Source organism: Gorilla gorilla, chromosome 1, assembly GCF_029281585.2.
Source record: "Gorilla gorilla gorilla isolate KB3781 chromosome 1, NHGRI_mGorGor1-v2.1_pri, whole genome shotgun sequence".
In the NCBI taxonomy this organism is placed as follows: Eukaryota; Metazoa; Chordata; class Mammalia; order Primates; family Hominidae; genus Gorilla; species Gorilla gorilla.
In genome coordinates this window covers 44,811,915-44,834,705 of record NC_073224.2, presented here as the reverse complement: position 1 = coordinate 44,834,705, position 22,791 = coordinate 44,811,915, and the positions used below count along the sequence as shown (strand labels likewise).

General features: G+C 36.6%; 1 protein-coding gene across 2 annotated transcripts in view; it reads right to left on the bottom strand.

Annotated features, from left to right (window-relative positions):
• Positions 1 to 22,791, bottom strand: part of INTS7 (integrator complex subunit 7) — a 93,917-nt gene that overhangs the window by 39,461 nt on the left and 31,665 nt on the right. For both annotated transcript variants that reach the window (XM_004028360.5, XM_055370910.2), the window contains exons 8-10: positions 7,044 to 7,161; positions 1,846 to 1,980; positions 262 to 359 (exon numbers count right to left, since the gene is read on the bottom strand). In XM_004028360.5, coding sequence (XP_004028409.2) covers positions 262 to 359; positions 1,846 to 1,980; positions 7,044 to 7,161 — 351 coding nt within the window. The remainder of the gene's footprint in view (positions 1 to 261; positions 360 to 1,845; positions 1,981 to 7,043; positions 7,162 to 22,791) is intronic.

Here is a 22,791-nt window from a genome sequence, read left to right as displayed (position 1 = left end):
TATAAACTAGGGCTTATACCATTGGGAAATTAATGAACGCTTATGTTAAATTAATGAACATTTATGAGTTGGCTGCAGTCATGTCATCAGTTTTTTTGTGGTTTTATCAGTTAGATTAAATCAGTGTAGTTTTATCAGTTAGATTTAATCACTTAGATTAAAACTTCTAAGAGTACAGGAGCTATGTCTGCTTAACTTTGCTTTCTATTGCCTAAGACCATCATATATATCTATTACAACTTAATAAATAAAAATTTTCACCTTTAAAGTGGCCTGAGCACCTGGACTATCATCTTGACTACAAAGTACCAGTAGGGATTCCAGGCCAAAGACAGCATCTTGTTCCAGTGCCAAAAGATCTAGAAGAAAAACAGTAAACTTTATGATGGTCAAGTGATGTGTGTACAAACACACACACATATATATGCATACACACTCTCTTAGAAAAAACATTAAGGAGTTTAAGATATAGGGAATTATTAAATGGATGAACCTAACCTTCCTTGAAAAAGTACATGTGGCATTACTTCTAGAATGTAAAGTCTATCTTCAGACTTTATTTCTACCACTTTATTGAAGTATTTATAAAAATATACACATTAAATCAAGAGCTAAAGCCACAAAGCTATAAATAAAGCAAAACTGAAATAGTGTCACCAGCTTAGCTAAGGAAAATACTAAGAACAGCAAACTATGCAGTATGTGTTAATCTCCCTAATCAGAAATAAACTATGCAGGTCCATTTTTACCTAAGATATAACAGTTTTCAGCTTCTAATGAAAGCTGAACCACTTTTAGGAAATAATAAGGTCTCCACATAACCTTATTACTGTTTTAAGTCTGACCATAAAGAATGAACCTCTTAGATGTCTCATGAAATAGCAGCACTAGAACATCTTTTCACTACCATAGGGTTAAAATTTCTCTGAAGGTTTTAGAAAGTTCTGAATATATTAGTTACCTTTAGGTTAATATATTTCAGTGTTGAGAACACACAGCAGTTTTCTGTGTTACATGGGAGAAAATACTCTTTGCGATGCCAATATAAAACAGGCTTAATTATCCAAATCAGAATCACCTTTCAACTTTAAGAAATGTTTCCTGAGTGCAGGAGCTTGGCAAACAGAGTAAAGGCTAGTGAAGGTCAGGTTGCTAGAAAAAAACAGGTACTAGGAACAAGCAGTGCTAAAGGCTAGGGGGGATAAGAGGAACCACTGAGCTTGTAATCCTTAATGAAGATCAAAATCAGCACTGAAACAGATGGAATATCCAAAATGCATTTCTTGTTCTTGAACACAAGTCAAAAGATGTTAGGTAGACAACAAAATATGTGCATTATTTTCCTTGCATGTCCTCCTTGATTATGCAAGTCAGTTTAATGCCACATATACCTAGAGTAAATTCTGTGAAAATTTAATTCACATTGGTCTGTGAATTCACTTGCCTCTAGGTGAAACTATTTGTTATTTAAGTCCCTGGAGAACCTAAGTAAATTTTCTAGGTTTTTGTATAAGTGAACATACCACCTTATACAAAAGGGGTAGAGTCCTAAGCAATCTCTATCCACCATATATGCACCATATATGCAAAGGTAAGCAGTGGAAGGAAATGGGCAATGCTCCATAAAACCTTTCAATTCCACTCCCAAGGTCTTCATCTCTTTATTATTTTTCACAAGGATAAAGTAGTCCTAAGAACACATGCTCTAAGAACACTTTGAAAGGAGTCAATTTGTAGATCAAGGCACACAAGCTAAAAATAAGGGATTAAAAAAAAAATCAAACAGAATTCTGTCCAAGGTCTAAACCAAAGTTTATACATAATATCAGTCCTGATCAAACTTACCCTTTTCTTGACAAGAAACAGTTATATTAGTTAAGACTCTAACTCCATGAGCTGCAATGCCCCTGTTATTATGGTAACAGCACTCTTGGGCTAATTTGACTAAATCAGAAGATCTGGGAGAAGAACTCACATTTCCTAAAAAAGCAGAGAAAAGTAGTAGAAATTGTAATTCAAATAGTTCAAAAGCAGTTCAGCTCATAGGTTCAATTTTCTTAATTTTTGAGAAAAGTCTCTAACAATAAACTTCAACAAAATTTCCTACCACAATCCCACTATCAATACATATCAGCATTTCTCTCCATTAAGGTACTTAAAATAGGTATGTGTCAACAGTTTCGTAATGACTAAGGTCTAAAATCAACGTATAATTTCTTAAAAAATATTAATAAAAATTGACTAACAGTACAAAAGCCAAAACAACTATCCTAAGAGTTCAAATGAATTCTGATTAAAACAGGTATCATTATAGGCCTCTTGTCAGACAAAACCATACTTTCAAGATATGAGAGAAAAGAGAAAAAAATTTAAATTTGCTTTTTTTTTCCATCTCAGATTGCTGACATACATTTATACCTCATATGAATTCGTGATTGTAGAGCTGGAAAGAATTTTGGGATCATCTGATTTAACACACCCTATTTTTACAGATGGAATCAAAGCCCAAAGCCCCAAAATTTTAAGAATCTTGCCATTAAGTTCATAAAACTTATCAGTCGTATTCTAATGCCCCTGTTATTATACTCTTCTGCTTTATACCTTAAATTCCATGCTATAGATTGCAGTAATTTTTAAAATTCACATTTGAAATTCTGGAATGCAAGGTTCATGTTGTAACTACTGTAATTTACAGTAGAGAAGCCCTCAGTTATAACTGAATAAGCTTCAAGAAAATAAGGAGATTAGGGCTTGTTCAACTACTTAAAAGAGTCTCCCATTCCTGTCTTCTTTTCCTCTGCTTATTTTTCCATGATTCTCGTCAACTTCAACTTTGTTTCTCATACCAAGGGTGACCGTATTTTTTGAGGCTGAAAGGGACGCTACTAAGAATTACAATAGACATAAACCATGAATATCTGTGGTGACATGGGACCTATGGTCACTTTGTTGATTTCTGGTTTAATATAATACAAGTTTAAGAGAGAGCCTCAGTGTTTTTTGGGTTTTTGTTTGTTATGTTTTGTTTTTTTTGAGACAGAGTCTCACTCTGTTGCCCAGGCTGGAGTGCAGTGGTGCAATCATGGCCTACTACAGATCACAGCTCACTACAGTCTCAAACTCCAGGACTCCAGCGATCCTCCCACCTCAGCTTCCAAGTAGCTGAGAATACAGGTGCATGCCACCATACCTGGCTAATTTTGTTATTTTTTTTGTAGAGATGGGGTCTTGCTTTGTTGCTCAGGCTGGTCTCAAACTCTTGGCTTCAAAAGATCCTCCCATCTTAGCCTCCCAAAGTGTAAGCCACCATGCCTGGCCCCTTCAGTGTTTTTAAGTTAGGCAAAACATTAGAAAGATGAAACTATATCTTTATTTTTTCAAAACTGTGGAAATTGTATTTCCTCTATTCTTTTTGTCCATGTGATATGGACAATGCGGAGTCATCTATAAATTTACAAACATGTTTTATAACTTGTTTTTTCTTTGTTTTATTCCTACCAACACTCACCACAGAAAACTCAGGAAAAAAACCCAGAAAAATCCAAAGAACAATACAAAAATCATAACCAAATTTCACAAACCCAGCATGACCTTACTGTTAATTTTCTGAAATATTTCTTTTAAATCTTTTTCCCCCATGTACAACAGTACAATTTAAAAACTCACACATAATCAGGATATGTAGATACTGGCCAATATCCTGCTTTTAAAATCTAATATTTCTGAGCCTTTTCCTATGTTTTCTAGGAATAAGATTATTTTTAATTTAATTTTTATTTATTTAGTAATGATTTTCTAAGATAAACTCACAAGGCTTACAAGGTACAACAAAGAGTAGAAAATGGTAAAAGGCTAGTGAGAGAAAAGTTTTCCTCCCCCACCCAATGTTATCAGCTTCTTGTGTATCATTCCAGAGTCCATAAATTTACAAGCACATTTATTCCTTTCTTTCTTTTTCCTTTTCACATACTGTTTTCCATCTTGTTTTATTTCTCTTTAAATATTGTATCATGGAGACTGCTCCATGCCATATTTTCTTTTTAGTAAACTGCATTGATTTTTATTGCAGTGATGTGTCATAATTTCTTTGAGTCCTCTATTGATGATCTTTTAATGCTATTACATCCTCTACTAAGAAATAATATTTTGCTATTATATAAAATGGTGCTCAGGATAATCTTGTATATATGCCATTTCTCAATGTGTGACTATGTAAATAAGATAAATTCCTAGAAGTGGAAAGTCTGGGTTATCTGTAATTTAATGAGTATTCCCAAATCATCTATGTACAAGTTTAATAATTTATATTCGCAGCAGCAATGACTGCTTACCCACACCCTTGTCAACACACCATGTTTATCAAACTTCTAAATCGTTGCCAATATGATGGATTAAAATTATTTCAAGTGTTGTTTTAAGGTGCCTTTTTCTTAAATATGTCTGATATTGAACATCTTATATATTTGAGCCATTTGTTAGTGATGATTTAGACATACTAAATTTAAGTTTGCTTTTTAAACTACTTTTGGCTACATTGAAAAAACATAATAAACGGAAATAAAGATTTACCATTATTTATGGAAATAATGTAACTTTGGAAAATCCTTGATTTTATTTTTTATAAATATTATCTAGTCTATTTATTTAAGCCTTTGCTTAATTCCATATATAAGCCAAAATTAACAAACTTCAGTAAAAGGACAAATACCTAGCTTGAAAAGTGTTTAAGTATTATAACCCAACATAATGCTAATACATGTCTTTGGAATTAAAAAATAAAGAAAAAGAAAGTTATTGTGCATGTAAGTCAGTTTGGTACAAAAAAGAGAATTCTGAGTCAGACCGCTGAGTTCAGGCCTAGGCTCAGACACTTCACAAGTATGTGAACTTTGGACATACCGTCAAACCTTTGTGAGTCTCAGTTTCAATACTTATAAACTCCTTTGCATATGCCTCACTTGAAAGGCTACTTGTATGGGAAAGCTCTCATCTATTATATGATTAAGACTTTGTCTATCACAGCTCTTTCAAAGTGCAATGTTGGTGAAGGATGTTAACTGCAAGCTAAGAAACACACTGGGTGATTTATGCAGAAAAAGAATAAATTGAAAGCACCCTAGGTATATGGTACGTTGTTTATAAAGAAGGCTGTGATAATTTCTCATATCCCTTGTGGACATGCTCCTTTACCATGTGATCTTCCAATTCCACGTGACTTGCTTTGGCCAATAAAGCACTGGAAAACAGGCTGCAAGCAAAAGGTTGACAAGTGCTTTTGTGTTGGTGGCTTGCTTTCTTTTGGCTCCAACCAACATCCTGAAAACAAACCCAAGTTAGCCCACCAAGAGTCACATGGATAAAAACTAAGGTGCCTCAGCAGAAAGCCTTTCAATTTCTAGCATGTGAATGAGGCCATCTTAGACCATCCAATCCTGGTCATACATGACCATAATCACACAAGTGACCCCAAGTGAGGCCAATAGGACTGCTCACCTGAGTACAGTCAAAATGGTTGATTGACAGCATTAGAGCAAATAAAAAGGTCATGGTTTTAAGCTACTCGGTTTGGGGTGATTTTGTTATGTAGCAATAGATAACTGATAATGTACTTCAGAGAATCACTGGAAAGCCTGCAAAACTAATAGAAAAACAAGGTCAGAAAATAAATAAGAAAAACGCCAGGGAGCAACCAAGACCACAGCCCAAAAGACCATGCATGGAATTAGTCCAGTGAGGACACAGCAGCCATTGTTACTGATTATTTCATGTCACAGCTTAACTTCTGTCACAGGGTACCAGACATAGCAAACACCCACTGCTAGAGTATATTCTGGAAACAAATGTTGCTCTGTCATTGCTACATCACCATATCCCTACTTCCTTGTTGTTACTGGCTCCCAATTCAGTCTGTGGCATGGAAATGATTAGTTGAGTCCAAGCCACATGTAAGCACACTAGCTGGAAGGGAGGTGTGACAACGGAGTATCAGGTCTTTTTAGCTTCCTATTAAGACTTACGTGGCAGGGAATTCCCTACACCTAGAAAGTATCATATACTATGCGGCCATAAAAGGGACAAACAAATGTACATTACAGTTCTTTAATTCAAACTGACTACAAAAGGAAGCAATAGAGGTTCCACAAAACTTGCATTAAAACAAAACAACCAGCCTGGGCACAGTGGCTCATGCCTGTAACCCCAGCACTTTGAAAGGGCAACGTGGGTGGATCACTTGAGGCCAGGAGTTTCAGACCAGCTTGGGCTGAATGGTGAAACTCCATCTCTACTAAAAATACAAAAATTAGCCAGCCATGGTGGCGGGCGCCTGTAGTCCCAGCAACTTGGGAGGCTGAGGCAAGAGAATTTCTTGAAACTAGGAGGTAGGGGTTGTAGTAAGCCAAGATCCCCCCACTGCACTCCAGCCTGGGCAACAGAGTGAGACTCTGCCTTAAAACAAAACAACAACAACAACAACAAACCCAAAATGACAAAAAAGTTTAGCTTTAAGTCTGTTAGGTAAGCAAGCTCCTTACCGGGCATTAATGAAAGCATTTTAGAGTTAATCATCTTGAATAGGTAACTAGGAAAGTGTTATTGGGCTGGAGTCAAGTTTTATTTTAATTGTTTTCCAGAGAAATAATATGCACCTAAAAGGAAGCATATGACATTTGCTTTTAAAACTCACTACTACTTGACCTTTGAAATGTACTTAAATTCAAAGGGCACTTTGAGTCAGAGATATACAAAAGCAAACCAACTATTTTAAGCATCCTCAAAAATATTTTCACCCACATATAATTCAAAAAAAAAAGGACAAACCTAGAAAAATATATTATTGACTTAAGATCAAGGATGCGAGATGTTGTTATCATAGGCATTAGTTAAGAAATCATGTTCAAATAAATCACTAGCATGCAATGGAGTATGAGATTTTTGAAACTTTTCCCTGATGTTAAAGCTTTATAGAAGAAACAACCTGAAACATAAATATGGATAAAGGAGTTAGCACATTATTTATATGGTATCTCCTGTCTTTTCCTTACCTGGAACTATACTGAAGTAATGTTTGATGGCGATGGTCCCTGATAGTGTGGAAAGGACAGACAACATCCCTAGTTTTAAGCTGTCATAAGGAGTCTGGAGGGCACACTCACAAAGTGCCTGGAATGCAGAAGAGAAATGAATATAGAAGTTAAAACATCAATATACTTCTAAACTGTCTACTCCATTTACATTTTCTGGCTTTTAGAAAAATTATATATTAAGGACTTTTCTTCATGTTAAAAAACTTAAATCGAGGCCAGGTGCAGTGGCTCATTCTGGTAATCCCACCAGTTTGGGAGGCCGAGGTGGGAGGATCACTCTAGCTCAGGAGTTTGAGACCAGCCTGGGCTCAAAGTGAGGCCTTGTCTCTACAAAAATTCGAAAAATTAGCTGGGTATGGTGGTACGTGCCTGTGGTCCCAGCTACTTGGGAGGCTGAGGCAGAAGGATCGCTCAAGCCCAGGAGGTCGAGACTGCTGTAAACCATGTTCACGCCACTGCACTCCAGCCTGGGGGACAGAGCAAGACCCTGTCTCAAAAAAAAAAAAAACAAAAAAAGCACTAGGTCAAACTTCCAAACTCTTTAGGGGAGCCTCAGGAGGCAGGATAACTAAATGTAAACTATGTTGATACATAAAAACGACACTAGGTAAAAACTAAAGAATTATGAATAAAGAATGAACTTTGGTTAATAATAACAATGTATCAATATTGGTTCATTTATAACAAAAGTACTATACTATTGTAACATGTCAATAATAGGGGAAATGGTGGGGGAATGTGGGAACCCTGTGTACTATCATCTCAATTTTTCTGTAAATGTAAAACTATTCTGAAACCCCCACCATATTTTGCTTAAGAGAGATATGAATATTATTTCATATATGTGTAATTTTTAAAAATAACGGCGAATATGGAATTCTATCTAGTTTCTAAGTGAACAGAGCTATCTTCCTCCCATTTCTGGCATTTACTCTACTCTTGACCAGGTAGTTTGAAGTATTACCAAAAATAAGATGCTAGTTTTTGTTTCAATGCAGTGAACTATGAATACGTAATCACAGTACAGGCTCTTGCCTTATCCTTTATCACATGATTCTGTATCATATAACTGCATGTAATATAACAAGTCAAATAACTGTTTTGTTAAATTAATTTCCATTCTCCCACAAAGATAAAGGTTCAGAAAATAAGCAAAACTTAAAGTCTAAGGAAAAAAGTTAAAAATAACATTTCAGAAAGGGTTAAAATAAATTTAATATGACCATCAATAAAAATGTCAACAAAACTGCAGGATGATTTAGATTACCTGATTTTAAAGATCATGTGGAAAAATAAAAATCAGAAAACATCCAGAAAAACTGGCAAGGAATAGATTCAAATATATACTAGAATTTAATATATGATAATGGCATTTTAAATTAAAGATACCAGTTAATCAAAACTACAAAGACAATTAACCAGTCATTTGGTAAAATAAAACTATATCCCTGTTTTTTTTTTTTTATGGCAAATAAAAAACCAAAACTGTAAAAAGTGCTATGAGGTAACATGGAACAATACAAAGTAAAAAGATAATTGGCAAACCTAGAAAAAAATATTCACATCATATAACATCAATTAAGGACCAAGAACCTTAATATATAAAAAGTTCTGGCTGGGCACAGTGGCTCATGTCTGTAATCCCAACACTTTGGGAGGCAGGAGGATTGCCTGAGGTCAGGAGTTCGAGACCAGCCTGGCCAGCATGGTGAAACCCTGTCTCTACTAAAAACACAAAAATCAGCCGGGTGTGGTGGTGCACACCTGTAGTACCAGCTACTCAGGAGGCTGAGGCAGGAGAATCGCTTGAACCCAGGAGACAGAGGTTGCAGTGAGCCAAGATCGCGCCACTGTATTCCAGCCAGGGCGACAGAGCAAGACTCCGTTTCAAAAAAAAAAAAAAACGTTCTTACTAATAGGCAAAAACTCAATAAAAATTTGGTATTTCACAGAAAGAATGTAAACAAATGTCTTTTAAATAGTCTAACCTCATTCATACTTTGAACATTTTAAATTAAAATGTGTCACTTTTTACCTATCAGATTGACCAAGGTTAAAGTTTGATAATACATAACACTGAAGAATGTGGGGAAATAGGTGCTCTCGTTGTCAGAAGAGTAAAATGGTGTAAATCTCTTTGGTGAGTCATTGGTATTAACTCTCAAAAATTTTTAAATATCCATCATTAGACCTAGAAATTTCTTTTCTGAAAATTTATGCTCACAAAGGTGATTTTTTTTACAAACTATTCAATGTAGAAATGTCAACGGTAACCGTGAAAGTATCAGAAACAACCCTAATGTCCATCAGTGTGGAACTGGGTATATAAAGGAAGTAGCACACAGCTGATAAAAAAAAAATGCAGTAGATCTAGCTGCTAATATAAGATGTTCCCCCATATTAAGAGGTAAAAGGTTTAGAACATGCACGTAGTGTATTTTCACTTGTAAAGAAAAAAAGATGGGGCATACACGTTTCCATATTGATGAAAAAGTTTAGGAAGGATACATAAGAAACTATTAACAGTGATCACTTCTGCAGAGGAGACCTATGAGAAGAGATGACTTATATTTCACTCATGGTATACTTTTGAGCTCTAGAAATTTTTTGTCATATACATGAATACTTTTTTGACTGAAAGAAAAACCTAGTTAACAAGAAAAACAGCAGCAGCAGCAAAAATTATCATGAAAGGAATGGAAATAGACCTGAAAGATGCAGTATGTTTCTGGTAACTGAAGGGAAGACAGTCTAGGTAATGCATACACATACTCTGGCAATTAGGCCAGAATATGGGGTGTTTAATTTTGGCCTAAGAGGAGATATGTTCAAAAGGATAGAGGCTAAGTAAGATGGGGGGGATTAGGCCAGATGATATAGGGCCTTAAAAGTTAGGCAGAGTAATTAAAACCTGAAGAAAAAGGAAAAAAAGAAGCCAGAGGAGAGAATAATGGCATCTAAAGTGTTAGGCAGGATAATTCTGGCAAATGGTAAACAAAATAAAGTTAACAAAGAGAACTGAGAGTTAAGGATGCCAACCTATAGCCTCTGGCAGTAATCCAGGCAGGTGGTCATGATGGCCTGAACTAGAACTTGGTGGCAGGAATGGAGACTAGTGAATGAGTATGACAGACATTTTAAAAGAGATTACATATCAAGAAATGAATAAGAAGGATTCAGTAAGTATTACAAACTTTCAAATCTAGTAACCAGATTCCATTTAAAAGACTGAAATTTATGGGGGATAAACCAATTTTAGAAAAAGGACAGAAAATAGGATGAGATATGAAGTCCAAGAAGAAATATCCACCAGGCATTTGGAATCTAAGATACAGCAAATTTTTAACTGAAAGACTCACATCAGAATTCTGCCTCTGCCACCTACCAACTCTGTGATCTGAGCCAATTACTGAAATATTTGAGTCTCAACTTCTTTGTCTGTAAAATGGGGTAAATATTTGTAAATAACTGTTGATTTTCATAAAAAACACCTCTAGAAAAATATACAAAAAAATAGATATTGGTTGCCACTGGGCAAAGGAGCTACATAGATGAGAGAACAGTAGGTGGGAAACAGTCATTATACATCCTTTTGTAGTTTTGGAATTTTGACCACATGAATGTGTTGGCATTTAAAAAACTGAATTAAAATTAAAAATCAAATGTAAGTGAGGTAACATCTACTGTCTGTAAGATTACAAAGCCACTAAAAGTCAAAGCACTTTGTGACCCATACAGGCTACTATGTTAGAGAGCAATGTAGAAGCTCAGGTAAAAGGACTAGATTGTTGGAGGCCCTGCAAACTGGCATTAAGAAAGGCCATAAGAATGACAGAATAAATGGTAGAAAGCAGAGAGCCATGGACTCAACTTGGAAGAAAAAGGGCAGTGAAGAATACAGAGAAGGTGCAGGTTAGGTAGTGTTATGAATGAGTGAGGACAGTTAGGTGCCAAAGAGGCCAAGAGAAGGGGCAGGTTGACAGTGCCAAATGTAAAGTGCCTAAGCAAAGTGACAGGAAAAGAGATCAAAATGCAAGTGTATGAAAGAAAGAGCAGGGGATGAGGAAATAAAAGCAGATATAGATGCTGTTTTTGAAGTTCAAAAGAATGCATTTTTAAAAAGTGATTATTATTTAATACTATAATTTATATTTATTTATTCAAGCACTTAGGCCATTTCCGTTGTTCACTTTTTGTTACCTAACTTGGCCTGCCTTGTACTGTTAATTAGCTTGTGATTAGGACTAATATCCTAAACCAAACAGCCCCAGAAGTTAGGAACTATGTTCTATATTTATATGTATTCCATATTATGTCTCAGATTGCTCTATGTATAATAGATATTTAGCCTTCTGTGATAATAAACTAGGTGAGACATTTTATATAAAATGATAATATTAATAATTTTAAATAAGAAGAATTTTACCATTTAAAAAACTGAATATTAGAAAATCTTGTGATAAAATTATTTACAATGTTATATTCTGTTTCTGTCATCTAGCACATTATTGGGAACCTAAAGCAGTCTCAGTAAATAAATATTCGTTTAAGCCTGGGCACATAGCAAGGTCCTATCTCTACTAAAAATTTTTTAAAAATTATCTAGGTGTGGTGGGGCGCATCTGTAGTCCTAGCTACTTGGGAGGCTGAGGTGGGAGAATCACTTGAGCCCAGGAATTTGAGGTTGCAATGAGCTACAATTGTGGTACAGCACTCCAGCTTGGGCAACAGGGTAAGACTCTGTCTTAAAAGTAATAATAATAAAATTAAAAAACACTGATTTAAACGTTCATTAATCCAAATCAGTAAGCTTAACAGAGCAAATCATGAAGTTCCCCAGAAATGGTACGTCAATCACATTTCAATATAAAATCTGGTTCATGGACATCACCTATTACAAAATTGTTACCAGGACCATTTTTCATAACAAAAAGGAAAAACTGTATTTTCAAATGGAGTCCTCTGTCTCATTCATTACCACTGCCTTCTTCACTAACTATTTGGTCTACATCTCCTTCTCTACTGGCTTAACTCACTACTCAACTAGAGGCTCTGGCCTGAATTATTGTTTTCTGGGTCAATCCCTAAATAGGGGCTTCTCCTACACCCTGGAATAGGACTGGTCACCAGGGATATGTTCCAGAAAAGTATAGTAAAAAGGAGTTTATAATCTTTAAAGTAAAGAAAAATGTTGTGTTTGAAAGTATTCTGTCAGAGACAGAATACCTCAAAACTTTCTGTCTCCATTGTACTAACTGCAAAGAAAAAGATTATTACAAGAACTAATTCTCAGGCTGAACTTGTCACTCCTCCTAGTCACAGGTAAGGTACAAATTAGAAGCTCTCAGAAGAGATAATGCTAAAAATAAAATTTACATCTTTGAGACTATCTGGAACAAATAATACTTTGCTCTGTAACAGAGAGGTTGCATAAATCAAATATTCTCTTCCAGTAAGACTACAGGCCAGGTGCGGCAGCTCACGCCTGTAATCCCAGCACTTTGGGAGGCCAAGGCGGGTGGATCACCTGAGGTCAGGAGTTTGAGACCAGCTTGGCCAACATGATGAAACTCTGTCTCTACTAAAAATACAAAAATTAGCTGGGCATGGTGGCAGGCGCCTGTAATCCCAGCTACTTGGGAGGCTGAGGCAGGAGAATCGCTTGAACCCAGGAGGCAGAGGTTGCAGTGAGCTGAGACGGCATCACTGCACTCCAGCCTGGGCGACAGGGTGAGACTAAAACTCAAAAAAAAAAAAAAAAAGACTACAGCATCAGATATTGTAAACTATTAATAGAGATTAACACAAGCTAAGATGGTTATTTATCCCAGCATGGCATCAAAAAAACTAAAGAAAAATATAAACACACTAAAAAATGTTTTTCCTATGAAACTATTGTTTTTGACTACCGTAATAATAATAATATACTTGGACCTTGGTTTAGGCCCTTCCTTCTTTCAGGTTTTTAAAGGTATACAGAATGAAAGCTATTCATTTAAACCTGAAATATCTGATTCCATCTGAAAATTATAATACTAACCAACAAACCAGAAAAAGTAGCAATGGAAATGGACGCAATGTGAACCTGAAATACTAAAACTCAAAAACAACCAGCAATGATAAGACTGGCTGAGAGAAAGGCAGAAAGTAACAAAAGAAGGAAAGACAAAAGGAGAGAAGGAAGAAGGGAAGCCCTACAATTACTCTTGGTAATTGTAAAATAATGATGGAAGAAATAAGTAAAAAACCTGTTATACAATCACTCTTGGTAATTGTGAGTAAAATTCAAATTCAAAATCAACACCTTATTACTTTAGAAAAGGTTAAATCGTTAGAATTGTTTTCCCCTGCTGTATTTCAGTATTTCCAAAAATATATCTAGGCTATAAAAAAATGATTAATTGACAACATCTGTTTAATTAAAATCAACATGCTCAGGATTCAGCCGCAATGGAAAAAAAATTCTTTTTTTTTTTTTTTTTTTTGAGATGGAGTGTTGCTTTTGCCACCCAGGCTGGAGTGCAATGGCATGATCTCAGCTCACTGCAACCTCTGCGTCCCTGGTTCCAGCAATTCTCCTGCCTCGGCCTCCTGAGTAGCTGGGATTACAGGTGCGTACCACCACACCCAGTTAATTTTTGTAGTTTTTTTTGTTTAGTAGAGATGAGGTTTCACTATGTTGGCCAGGCTGGTCTCAAACTCCTGACCTCAAGTGATCCGCCCGCCTCCGCCTCCCCAAGTACTGGGATTACAGGCATGAGCCACTGTGCCCAGAGGAAAAAAATTCTTCATGAAGAAACAAACATTAAAAAAAAAGTATGTTCAATAAAAAAAAAAAAACAAAACACAAAAATCCATAAGAAACATAAATCAGAATAAAAATTCAAGATAAGATATGGTATAATGAAGAAATAATAGTAAGCTGTGAAATGAACAAAACAATTGCATTTAACTAATTGTTAATGTGGTTGTAAAGCTCAATGCAAATATTATTTTTAAAAATTATTACAAAAAAGAAACTTCATAGTATTTAAAAAAAAGATAACTGGCAATTAGATTCCAGATTACTTTAACATGATATGGGGTGAGGGGAAGATGAATGGCAGCAGAAAAGAGAATTAGGCCTCCTAAAATTTGCAACATTTCAGCCATCATAATTTTCATTCTTAATGTTAATAATTATGCCTAATTAGCACATTACAATCTTTTAACTCACTAGAGGAAGACAAGAACAAAGAAAACTTGATTAAAATAGCAAAGAAAAGCAATGGGACAAAGGAAACAGAAAGCATTACAGACAGCATAAAATAATAATGGAAGAAATAAGCAAAAAAACTTGTTATACCAATAAATGTAAACAACTTATGGTACATATTTTTAAAGACTCGAATTAAGTCAAAAGAGGTAAATTGTTTTTTCTTTCTTTATTTTACCTGACAGCAATAACTTCAGCATCAAAAGAGGTAAATCTAACTATAAGGATCATACCTAGATGACAGAGAAAGGTTAAACGGGTAATAAAATTGGCAAAGACAAAAGATACATGCAAAGAAAAACAAGCAAGTGGCAATATTAACAAAATGAATGAGGCCAAGGCTGCAAATAGAACAGAAGATTCTTTTATGCAGATAAAACTCTCTATGGAATAAGACAGCCCTAATATTTTTTAATTGAAATGGTTAGATATTGCTGTGGTCTGAATATTTGTGTCTCCCCGAAAATTCCTATGCTGAAATCCTAACCGCCAAGTTGATGGAATTAGGAGGTGGGGACTTTGAGAGGTGATTAGGCCATAGGGAAGGAGCCCTCATGAATGGGATAAGTAACCTTACAGAAGAAGCACAAGGCAGTGTGGTCACCCCTTCCACCATGTGAGGGCCAAAGCAAGAAGACAGAAAGTGGGCCCTCACCAGACACTGAATCTGCTGGAGTCATGATTTTAGACTTCCCAGCTTCCAGAAATGTCCGAAATAAATTTGTGTTATTTGTAAGCAACACAGGTTATGGTATTGCTACAGCAGCCCAAATGAACTAAGAAAAATATAAACTGGAGTGAGAAACTAAAGACTATCAAAATTTCACACACTGACAAGAGAAAAAAACTAATTTAAGATATAGTATACCTAAGTAATATCACCAATAAAATAAGAGTCAACAGAGCTTATAGAAAATATGTCTTCTGGCCGGGTGCAGAGGCTCACCCCTGTAACCCCAGCACTTTGGAAAGCCAAGGTGGGTGGATCACTTGAGATTGGGAGTTCAAGACCAGCCTGGTGAACCCAGCGAAACCCCATCTCTACTAAAAATATAAAAATTAGCCAGGCATAGTGGTGGGCACCTGTAATCCCAGCTACTCAGGAGGCTGAGACAGGAGAATCGCTTGAACCCAGGAGGTGGAGGCTGAGGTGAACTGAGATAGCACCACTGCACTCCAGCCTGGGCAACAGAGGAAAACTCCATCTCAAAAACAAAGCAAAACAAAAAAAGAACGTCTTCTTTTCAAACCCCTGAACTGTTTACAAAAAGTGATCCTACAATGGGCCACAAATAAACTTGAAGAATGACAAAAAGCAACAACAAAAATTCCACCAACAAATATGGAAAACTAATCACTTCAAAAGCAGAAAACATTAAACTAATGCCATGGTCAAAGAAGAAATAAAAATTGCTCTCATGGATATTAAAAAAAATCACTTACAGTAGCATTAAGACCACGAAATATTTAGGAATGTATCTAACAAAATATGTGCAAGATTTGTATGCTGAACTAAAAACCACCCATGTGGCCTGGCGCAGTGGTACACGCCTATAACCCCAGCACTTTGGGAGGTCGAGGCAGGCAGACTGCTTGAGCCCAGGAGTTTGAGACCAGCCTGGACAAAATAGCGAGATCTCATCTCTACAAAAAAATACAAAAATTGGCTGGGTGTTGGTGTGCACCTGTGGTTTCAGCTCCTTGGTAGGTCGAAGTGTGAGGATCGCTTAAGCCTGGGGGGTCAAGATTGCAAAGAGCCGTGATCGCACCACTGCACTCCAGCCTGGGCACTGGAGTGAGACCCTGTCTCAAAAAATAAATAAATAAAAATAAAAACCACTGATAAGATGCGGGATAAAAGACTACAAATTGGGTACAGTGTATAGTGCTTGGGTCATGGGTACACCAAAAACTCACAAATCACCACCAAAGAACTTACTCATGTAACCAAACACCACCTGCTCCCCAAAAACCTATGGAAAAAACAAAACAAAACAAAAATACCACTGATGAGAAACTGAAGAAGAGCTGAAAAAAAACAAAAAGAGAGAGATAGGCCAGGTGCAGTGGCTCATGCCTGGAATCCTAGCACTTTGAGAGGCTGACGTGGGCAAATCATTTGAGACCCGGAGCTTGAGACCAGCCTGGGCAATGTGGCAAAATACCACCAATACAAAAATTAGACAGGCATGGTGGCGTGTACCTGTAGTCCCATCTACTCAGGAGGCTGAGGTGGGAGATCACCTGAGGCTGCAGTGAATCATGACTGCACACCATTGCACTCCAGCCTGCGCAACAGAGTGAAACCTATCTCCAAACAGAAAAAAAAAAAAAAAAAAAAAAAGGAGAGATGTACCATGTTCATGGATCAAAAAACACAATACTATTGGCCAGGCACAGTGGCTCTCGCCTATAATCCCGGCACTTTCGGAGGCTGAGACGGGCAGATCACTTGAGATCAGGAGTCTGAGACCAGCGTGGCCAACATGGTGAAACCCTGACTCTACTAAAAATACAAAAGTTAGCTGGGGGTGATGGTGCACACCTGTAACCCCAGCTACTTGGGAGGCTGAGGCAGGAGAATCGCTTGAACCTGGGAGGTGGAGGCTGCAGTAAGCTGAGATCACACCACTGCACTCCAGCCCTGGTGACAGAGCAAAACTCCAACTCAAAAAAAAAAAAACAAAAAACCACAATACTATTAAGATGTCAATTCATCCCAAATTGATCTTTAGATGTAAAGACCAACAAAAATCCCAGCAGCCTTTTTTTCATAGAAATTTACAAACTGATTCTAAATTTTACATGGAAAGGCAGTAGACCTAGAACAGCCAAATTTGAACTCTTGGCCTCAAGCGATCCCGCCAGCTCAGTCTCCCAAGTAGCTAGGACTGTAAGTGTATACCACTACGCCTAGCTGATTTTTAAAATTATTTTTTTTGTAGAGACAGGGTCTTACTATGTTGCCCAGGCTACTATGTTACCCAGTGTAACAATTTCGAAAAAGAAATACAAAGGTAGGGGACTCACACTATCTGATTCCAAGAGTTGCCATAAAACGATGGTAATCAAGACAGTGTATTATTTGCACAGACCAATAGAACAGAATAGAATTTGGAAATAAATCCATACAGATATGGTCAACTGATTTTCAACAAAGATGCTAAAGTAATTCAATGGGGAAAGAAAAGTTTTCCCCACAAAATGGTGCCACAACTGGCTATCCAAAGCACCTTGATGCCTACCTTGTACCATACACAAAAGTCAACTCAAAATGGATCACACAGGGCTATATATAAAACTTAAACTATAAAACTTTTAGGAGAAAACTTTTGTGATTTTGGATTAGGCAGACTTCTTAGATAAAATACAACCTATAAAAGAAAAAAAATTAATAAACTAGATAGATTTTATCAAAACTTAAAACTTCTTTTTAAAAGACAGATACTAAAGATACATATTGAGAGGAAATATTTCTAAAACATACATCTGATAAAGGATTAATATCAAGAATATATAAATAACAATAACAAAAAGACAAAAAAACCTAATGAAAAAAAGAATAAAATATTAGAATAGGCACTTCACTGAAGATACAGATGACAAATAAGCCTGTAAGATGCTCAACATCATTAGCAATTAGGAAAGCGCAAAAAAAAACCATGATGAGATACCACTACGCACTATTACAAAACCATACAACACAAAGTGCTGGCAAGGATACAGAACTAAAACTCTTATATATGGCTGGTGGGTAAGTAAAATGGTATCGCAATTTTGGAAAACGGTTTGGCAGTTTCTTACAAAGTTAAACAGAATAAGTGTTTACCACACAACCCAGCAATTCCATTTCTAGGTATTTAACCAAGAGATGTCACACAAAACCGTGTATGATTGCAGCTTTATTCATAATGGCCAAAAACCCAGAAACAATCCAAATGTCCGTCAACTTGTGAACAGACAAATTGCTGTAGGCCCATGTATCTGAATACTGCTCAGCAATAAAACGGAATGAACTATTGCTACATGCAACAACATGGATAAATATTAAAAGTATTATGGTAAGTGAAAGAAGCCATATCCAAAAGGCCACATACCATATAATTCTATTTATCTCCTGGAAAGGCAAAATCACAGCAACAGAAATCAGACTGGTAGTTGTCAGGGGTTGGGGAAAGGACTGACTACAGAGGGGCCTGCAGAAACTTCTGGGGGTAATGAAAATGTTCTGTATCTCAATTGTGGTGGTGGTTTTGTACATTTGTAAAAACTCATCCAACGGCAAACCTAGAAAAGTTTCTGTAAATAAATTATACCACAATAAATCTGGCTTTTTAAAAAATGCATTCCAAACTAATGGCAATGAGAACAATACAAGACATAATTTACGAAATGCGGTCAATCTGTACCAAGAAGCAAATTAATGGTCTTAACTGCTTTCATTATTAAACGGGAAAAATAAAAATGAATGTACCAAGGACTTGAAAAAGATAAGAAAGCAAAGCTTCCAGCAAGTCTAATCAAGAAAAAGGGGATATATAGGCCGGGCATGGTGGCTCATGCCTGTAATTCTGGCACTTTAGGGAGGCCGAGGCAGGTGGATCACCTGAGGTCTGGAGTTCAAAAGCAGCCTGGCCAACAGGGTGAAACCCTGTCTCTACTAAAAATACAAAAATTAGCCAAGCAGGGTGGCTCATGCCTGTAATCCCAGCTACTTGAGAGGCTGAGGCAGGAGAATCGCTTGAACCCTGGAGGCAGAGGTTGCAGTGAGCCGAGATTGTGCCACTGCACTCCAGCCTGGGCAACACAGTGAGACTCTGTCTCAAAGAAAAAAAAGAAAGAAAGAAAGAAGAAAAAGGAAAAAGGGATATAAACACAAATGTACAAGATAAAAAAAATTTTTAAATCAAAGATATTAGAAGTTATAAAGACTCTTTATGCTGATACTAATGAATTTGAGAAGTAAATTAAATGGGAAACAAATGACCAAAACTGATTCCAGAAGAGGTAAAAAACTGACAGGACAATAACATATAGTGATTGGAAATGTTCTCAAAACAACTATCGCTGGAAAAAGTTCTACATTCAGATAAATTTATGGTACTTTTAAAGTTGTATCTTCAGAAACAGAAAATTCTGTTATACTTCTTAACCACTCCAGAGTATAGAAAGAGAAACTTCCCAATTCATTTTAAGACAGCACAACCCCAACCCTACAATCTGTCAAAGTATTCAAAAAGGAAAAACTAAAGAATAAACTTACCTTTAATATAACTTACAGCTACCCTTAAAAAAGCATTTATTTGTATGTGCCAGACACCACATTATATATTGCTTTACTCAAATATCTTACATGGCAATCCTCTATTTCCCTAGTTTATTTGAATTTCTGTGTTTCCTTAAAACCTTTCTCTTTGCCTCCTCCATTTTTAACCATACCTAATGACCATGTTTCCTAATTACCTAACAAAACAAAACCCAAAAAAATCCATCACAAGAGATTTTCTATAACTTTTTACCATAATACCTACTCATTCACCTACATTAGGCTTCTTAAGGTCTTCCTTCCTATTCTAAGTGAACTAGAGAAAGCCTATCTACTTCTACACTGGATCCCTTCCAGTCTCACCCACTCAAGGCCATTGCTGTTGCAATTCTTCCCCTCTACCAGGTCATTTCCATCAATAAAAAACAAGTTTACTCCTCCGAGGATAAAAACAAACAAACAGCATACCCTTTAGCAATACCATATCATTTCTCTGCTCCCTTGAGGGCAGAATTCCTTTTTTTTTTTTTTTTTTTGAGACAGAGTTTTGCTCTTTTTGCCAGGCTGGAGTGCAATGGCGCGATCTAGGCTCACCGCAACCTCCGCTTCCCGGATTCAAGCGACTCTCCTGCCTCAGCCTCCCAAAGTAGCTGGGATTACAGGTATGCGCCATCACGCCCAGCTAATTTTGTATTTTTAATGGAGACAACGTTTCTCCATGTTTGTCAGCCTGGTCTTGAACTCTACCCACCTCGGCTTCCCAAAGTGCTGGGATTACAGGCATGAGCCACCACGCCCGGCCCAGAATTCCTCTTAAAACGTTTTCTACAGTAGGCACTCAATATTCATGGGTTCCGCATCCACTGATTCAACCAAATCCAGATCGAAAGTATTCGAAATAATAATAAAAAAGAATAATACAAATAAAAAAACAACATAATACAACTATTTACTTAAGATTACATTGTATTAGATATTATAAGTAATCTAGAGAAGGGTCAGTCCTGGAACCAATCTCCAGCGGATACTGAGGGACCAATGTACATTCACTGCCTTAAATCTCCCTCCTGTTTTCCTGCAGAATCCACTCTAGTCAGTCTTTTACCCACAATGTTGCAGCAAAATTGCTCTCTTAAGGTTATCAATGACTTCATATTGCCAAACGCAAAGGTGAACTATCAGTCCTTATCTTGGCGAATATGGCTGCAGTAGCTCTCATGGTAGATCAAGGTCTTCTCCCTATAAAATACTATTCTGACTTATGTATCACTGGCCACTCCTTTTCAGGCCCCTTTGCTGGTTGTTTCTCAGTTCATCATTCCCTAAATCTTCTCTAGCCATATTGTCTCCCTAGTTGAGTCATCCAGTCTCATGGCTTCAAATACCATCTATAAACTGACAACTCTCATATTTATAACCTCAGCTGGATCTGTCCACTAAACTCCAGGCATATGTCCTTGACATCTCCACCTGGATGTCTGACATTTTACAGTTTATATACTCAGAAGTAAACTCTTGATCTTCAAGAAATGAGTCTCCCAGAGTCTTGCCCATTCCAAGTAAATCACAATTGCATTTGTTGATGGTAAAAAGCTTAGAGCCACCTTTCTTTCTCTACACTATACCAGGAAATCCATCAGCTCTAGCCTTTAAAATATATCCAAACTATTACCACTTCTCACTACCACCCCAACTACCTTGGTTCAGGTAACCACATATTTTCTAATTCGATTATTTGTAACTGCCTCTTAAATGTTCTCCCGGCTTCTGCCTTTGGGCCCCTACAACCTAGTCTCAATATAGCTAAGCCAGAGATAATCTTTTAGAACTTAAGTCAGATAATGTCCTCTGCTCAGAATCTTCCAGAGGCAATCTATCTCATGTAGAGTAAAAAGCTAAAGTCCTTAAGAAGGACTCAAAGGCCCTAAATGCCTATTCTTCCCTACCATCACCTAACATCACCTCCTACTAATCTCCTCTATTAACAGTCACACTGACCTCACACTCATGAATGTTCTCACTTCAGGGCCTTTTGGCTTTTCTCCTACTGATAATACCCTTCCTTTAGGGGCCCACAAAATTGACATTCCCTTCTTTAGGTCTTTGCACAAATGTCAACTTCGCAGTGAGGGTTTCCCTAACCAGCCTATTTAAAACTGCAACCTCCACCTTCCATATTCACTAATCTTCTTCCTGACTTAAGTTTTCTTGGCAGCATTTATCACTGTCTGACGTCTCTGCCTAGCGGAAGCAAATGCAAATCTCTACAGGAATGTACTTTTTGGTCTGAGCCTCAAAGAATTCCCACACATACTTCTCCAAGAATAATGACTAGTTCAAAGTGAAAAACAATCAGGTATACAAGGAAAAAGGGTATAGAAATAGAGAGCAGAGACAAATCTGCAGACTTTAGATAAACTGAAAAAATAATTATTGAACTAAAACATATATAAGAAGAAATTACTGAGAACTTAGCACAAAGAGATAGAAAACAGAAAACAAGATAAGGAACATGAGGGATTAATGGGAGAAGGGTTATCATACATTTAATAGGAGGTCCAGAAGAAAAGGTGAGAAAAAGAGACAGCGGCAATACCTGAAGAAATTACAAGTAACAATTTCCCAGAATTGCTGAAAGACACCAATTTTCTGATTCAAGAAATCAAACATAGTCTAGACAGTTTAAAAAGAAATTCGCAACTAGACATTTCATAGTGAAACTACAGAAAATCAAGTCAAAGAGAACAATTTTAAAGCAAAAAAAAAAAAAAAACCCTCCAAAGAGTATTACTATTTTTCAGTGGCAATAAAGAAAACCAGTAGACAGCAGAATGGTATCCTCAATGCCCTTGGAATTCTATCCCAAGAGAGCATCTTTCAAGATTGAGGACAAAATGAAAGCATTTTCAGGCAAGCAAATATTGAGAGGGTTTACCACCACAGACTCTCACTCAAGGACCTTCCAAAGGCAGAAGGAAAAGTAACTAGGAAATAGCTGAGATGCAAGAAGAGCAAAGACAGTGGAAGGTGCAAATGAACAATGAATTCCCTAAACAATAACAAATTGTATCAGAAAAAATAGTTTAATTATATTTTATTTAACTTGTATTTTAATTATACAAGACAATAATACATAAAAGTGTAGAGTAATGAAAATGGCATTCAAATGTGTTCAAAGGACTTTT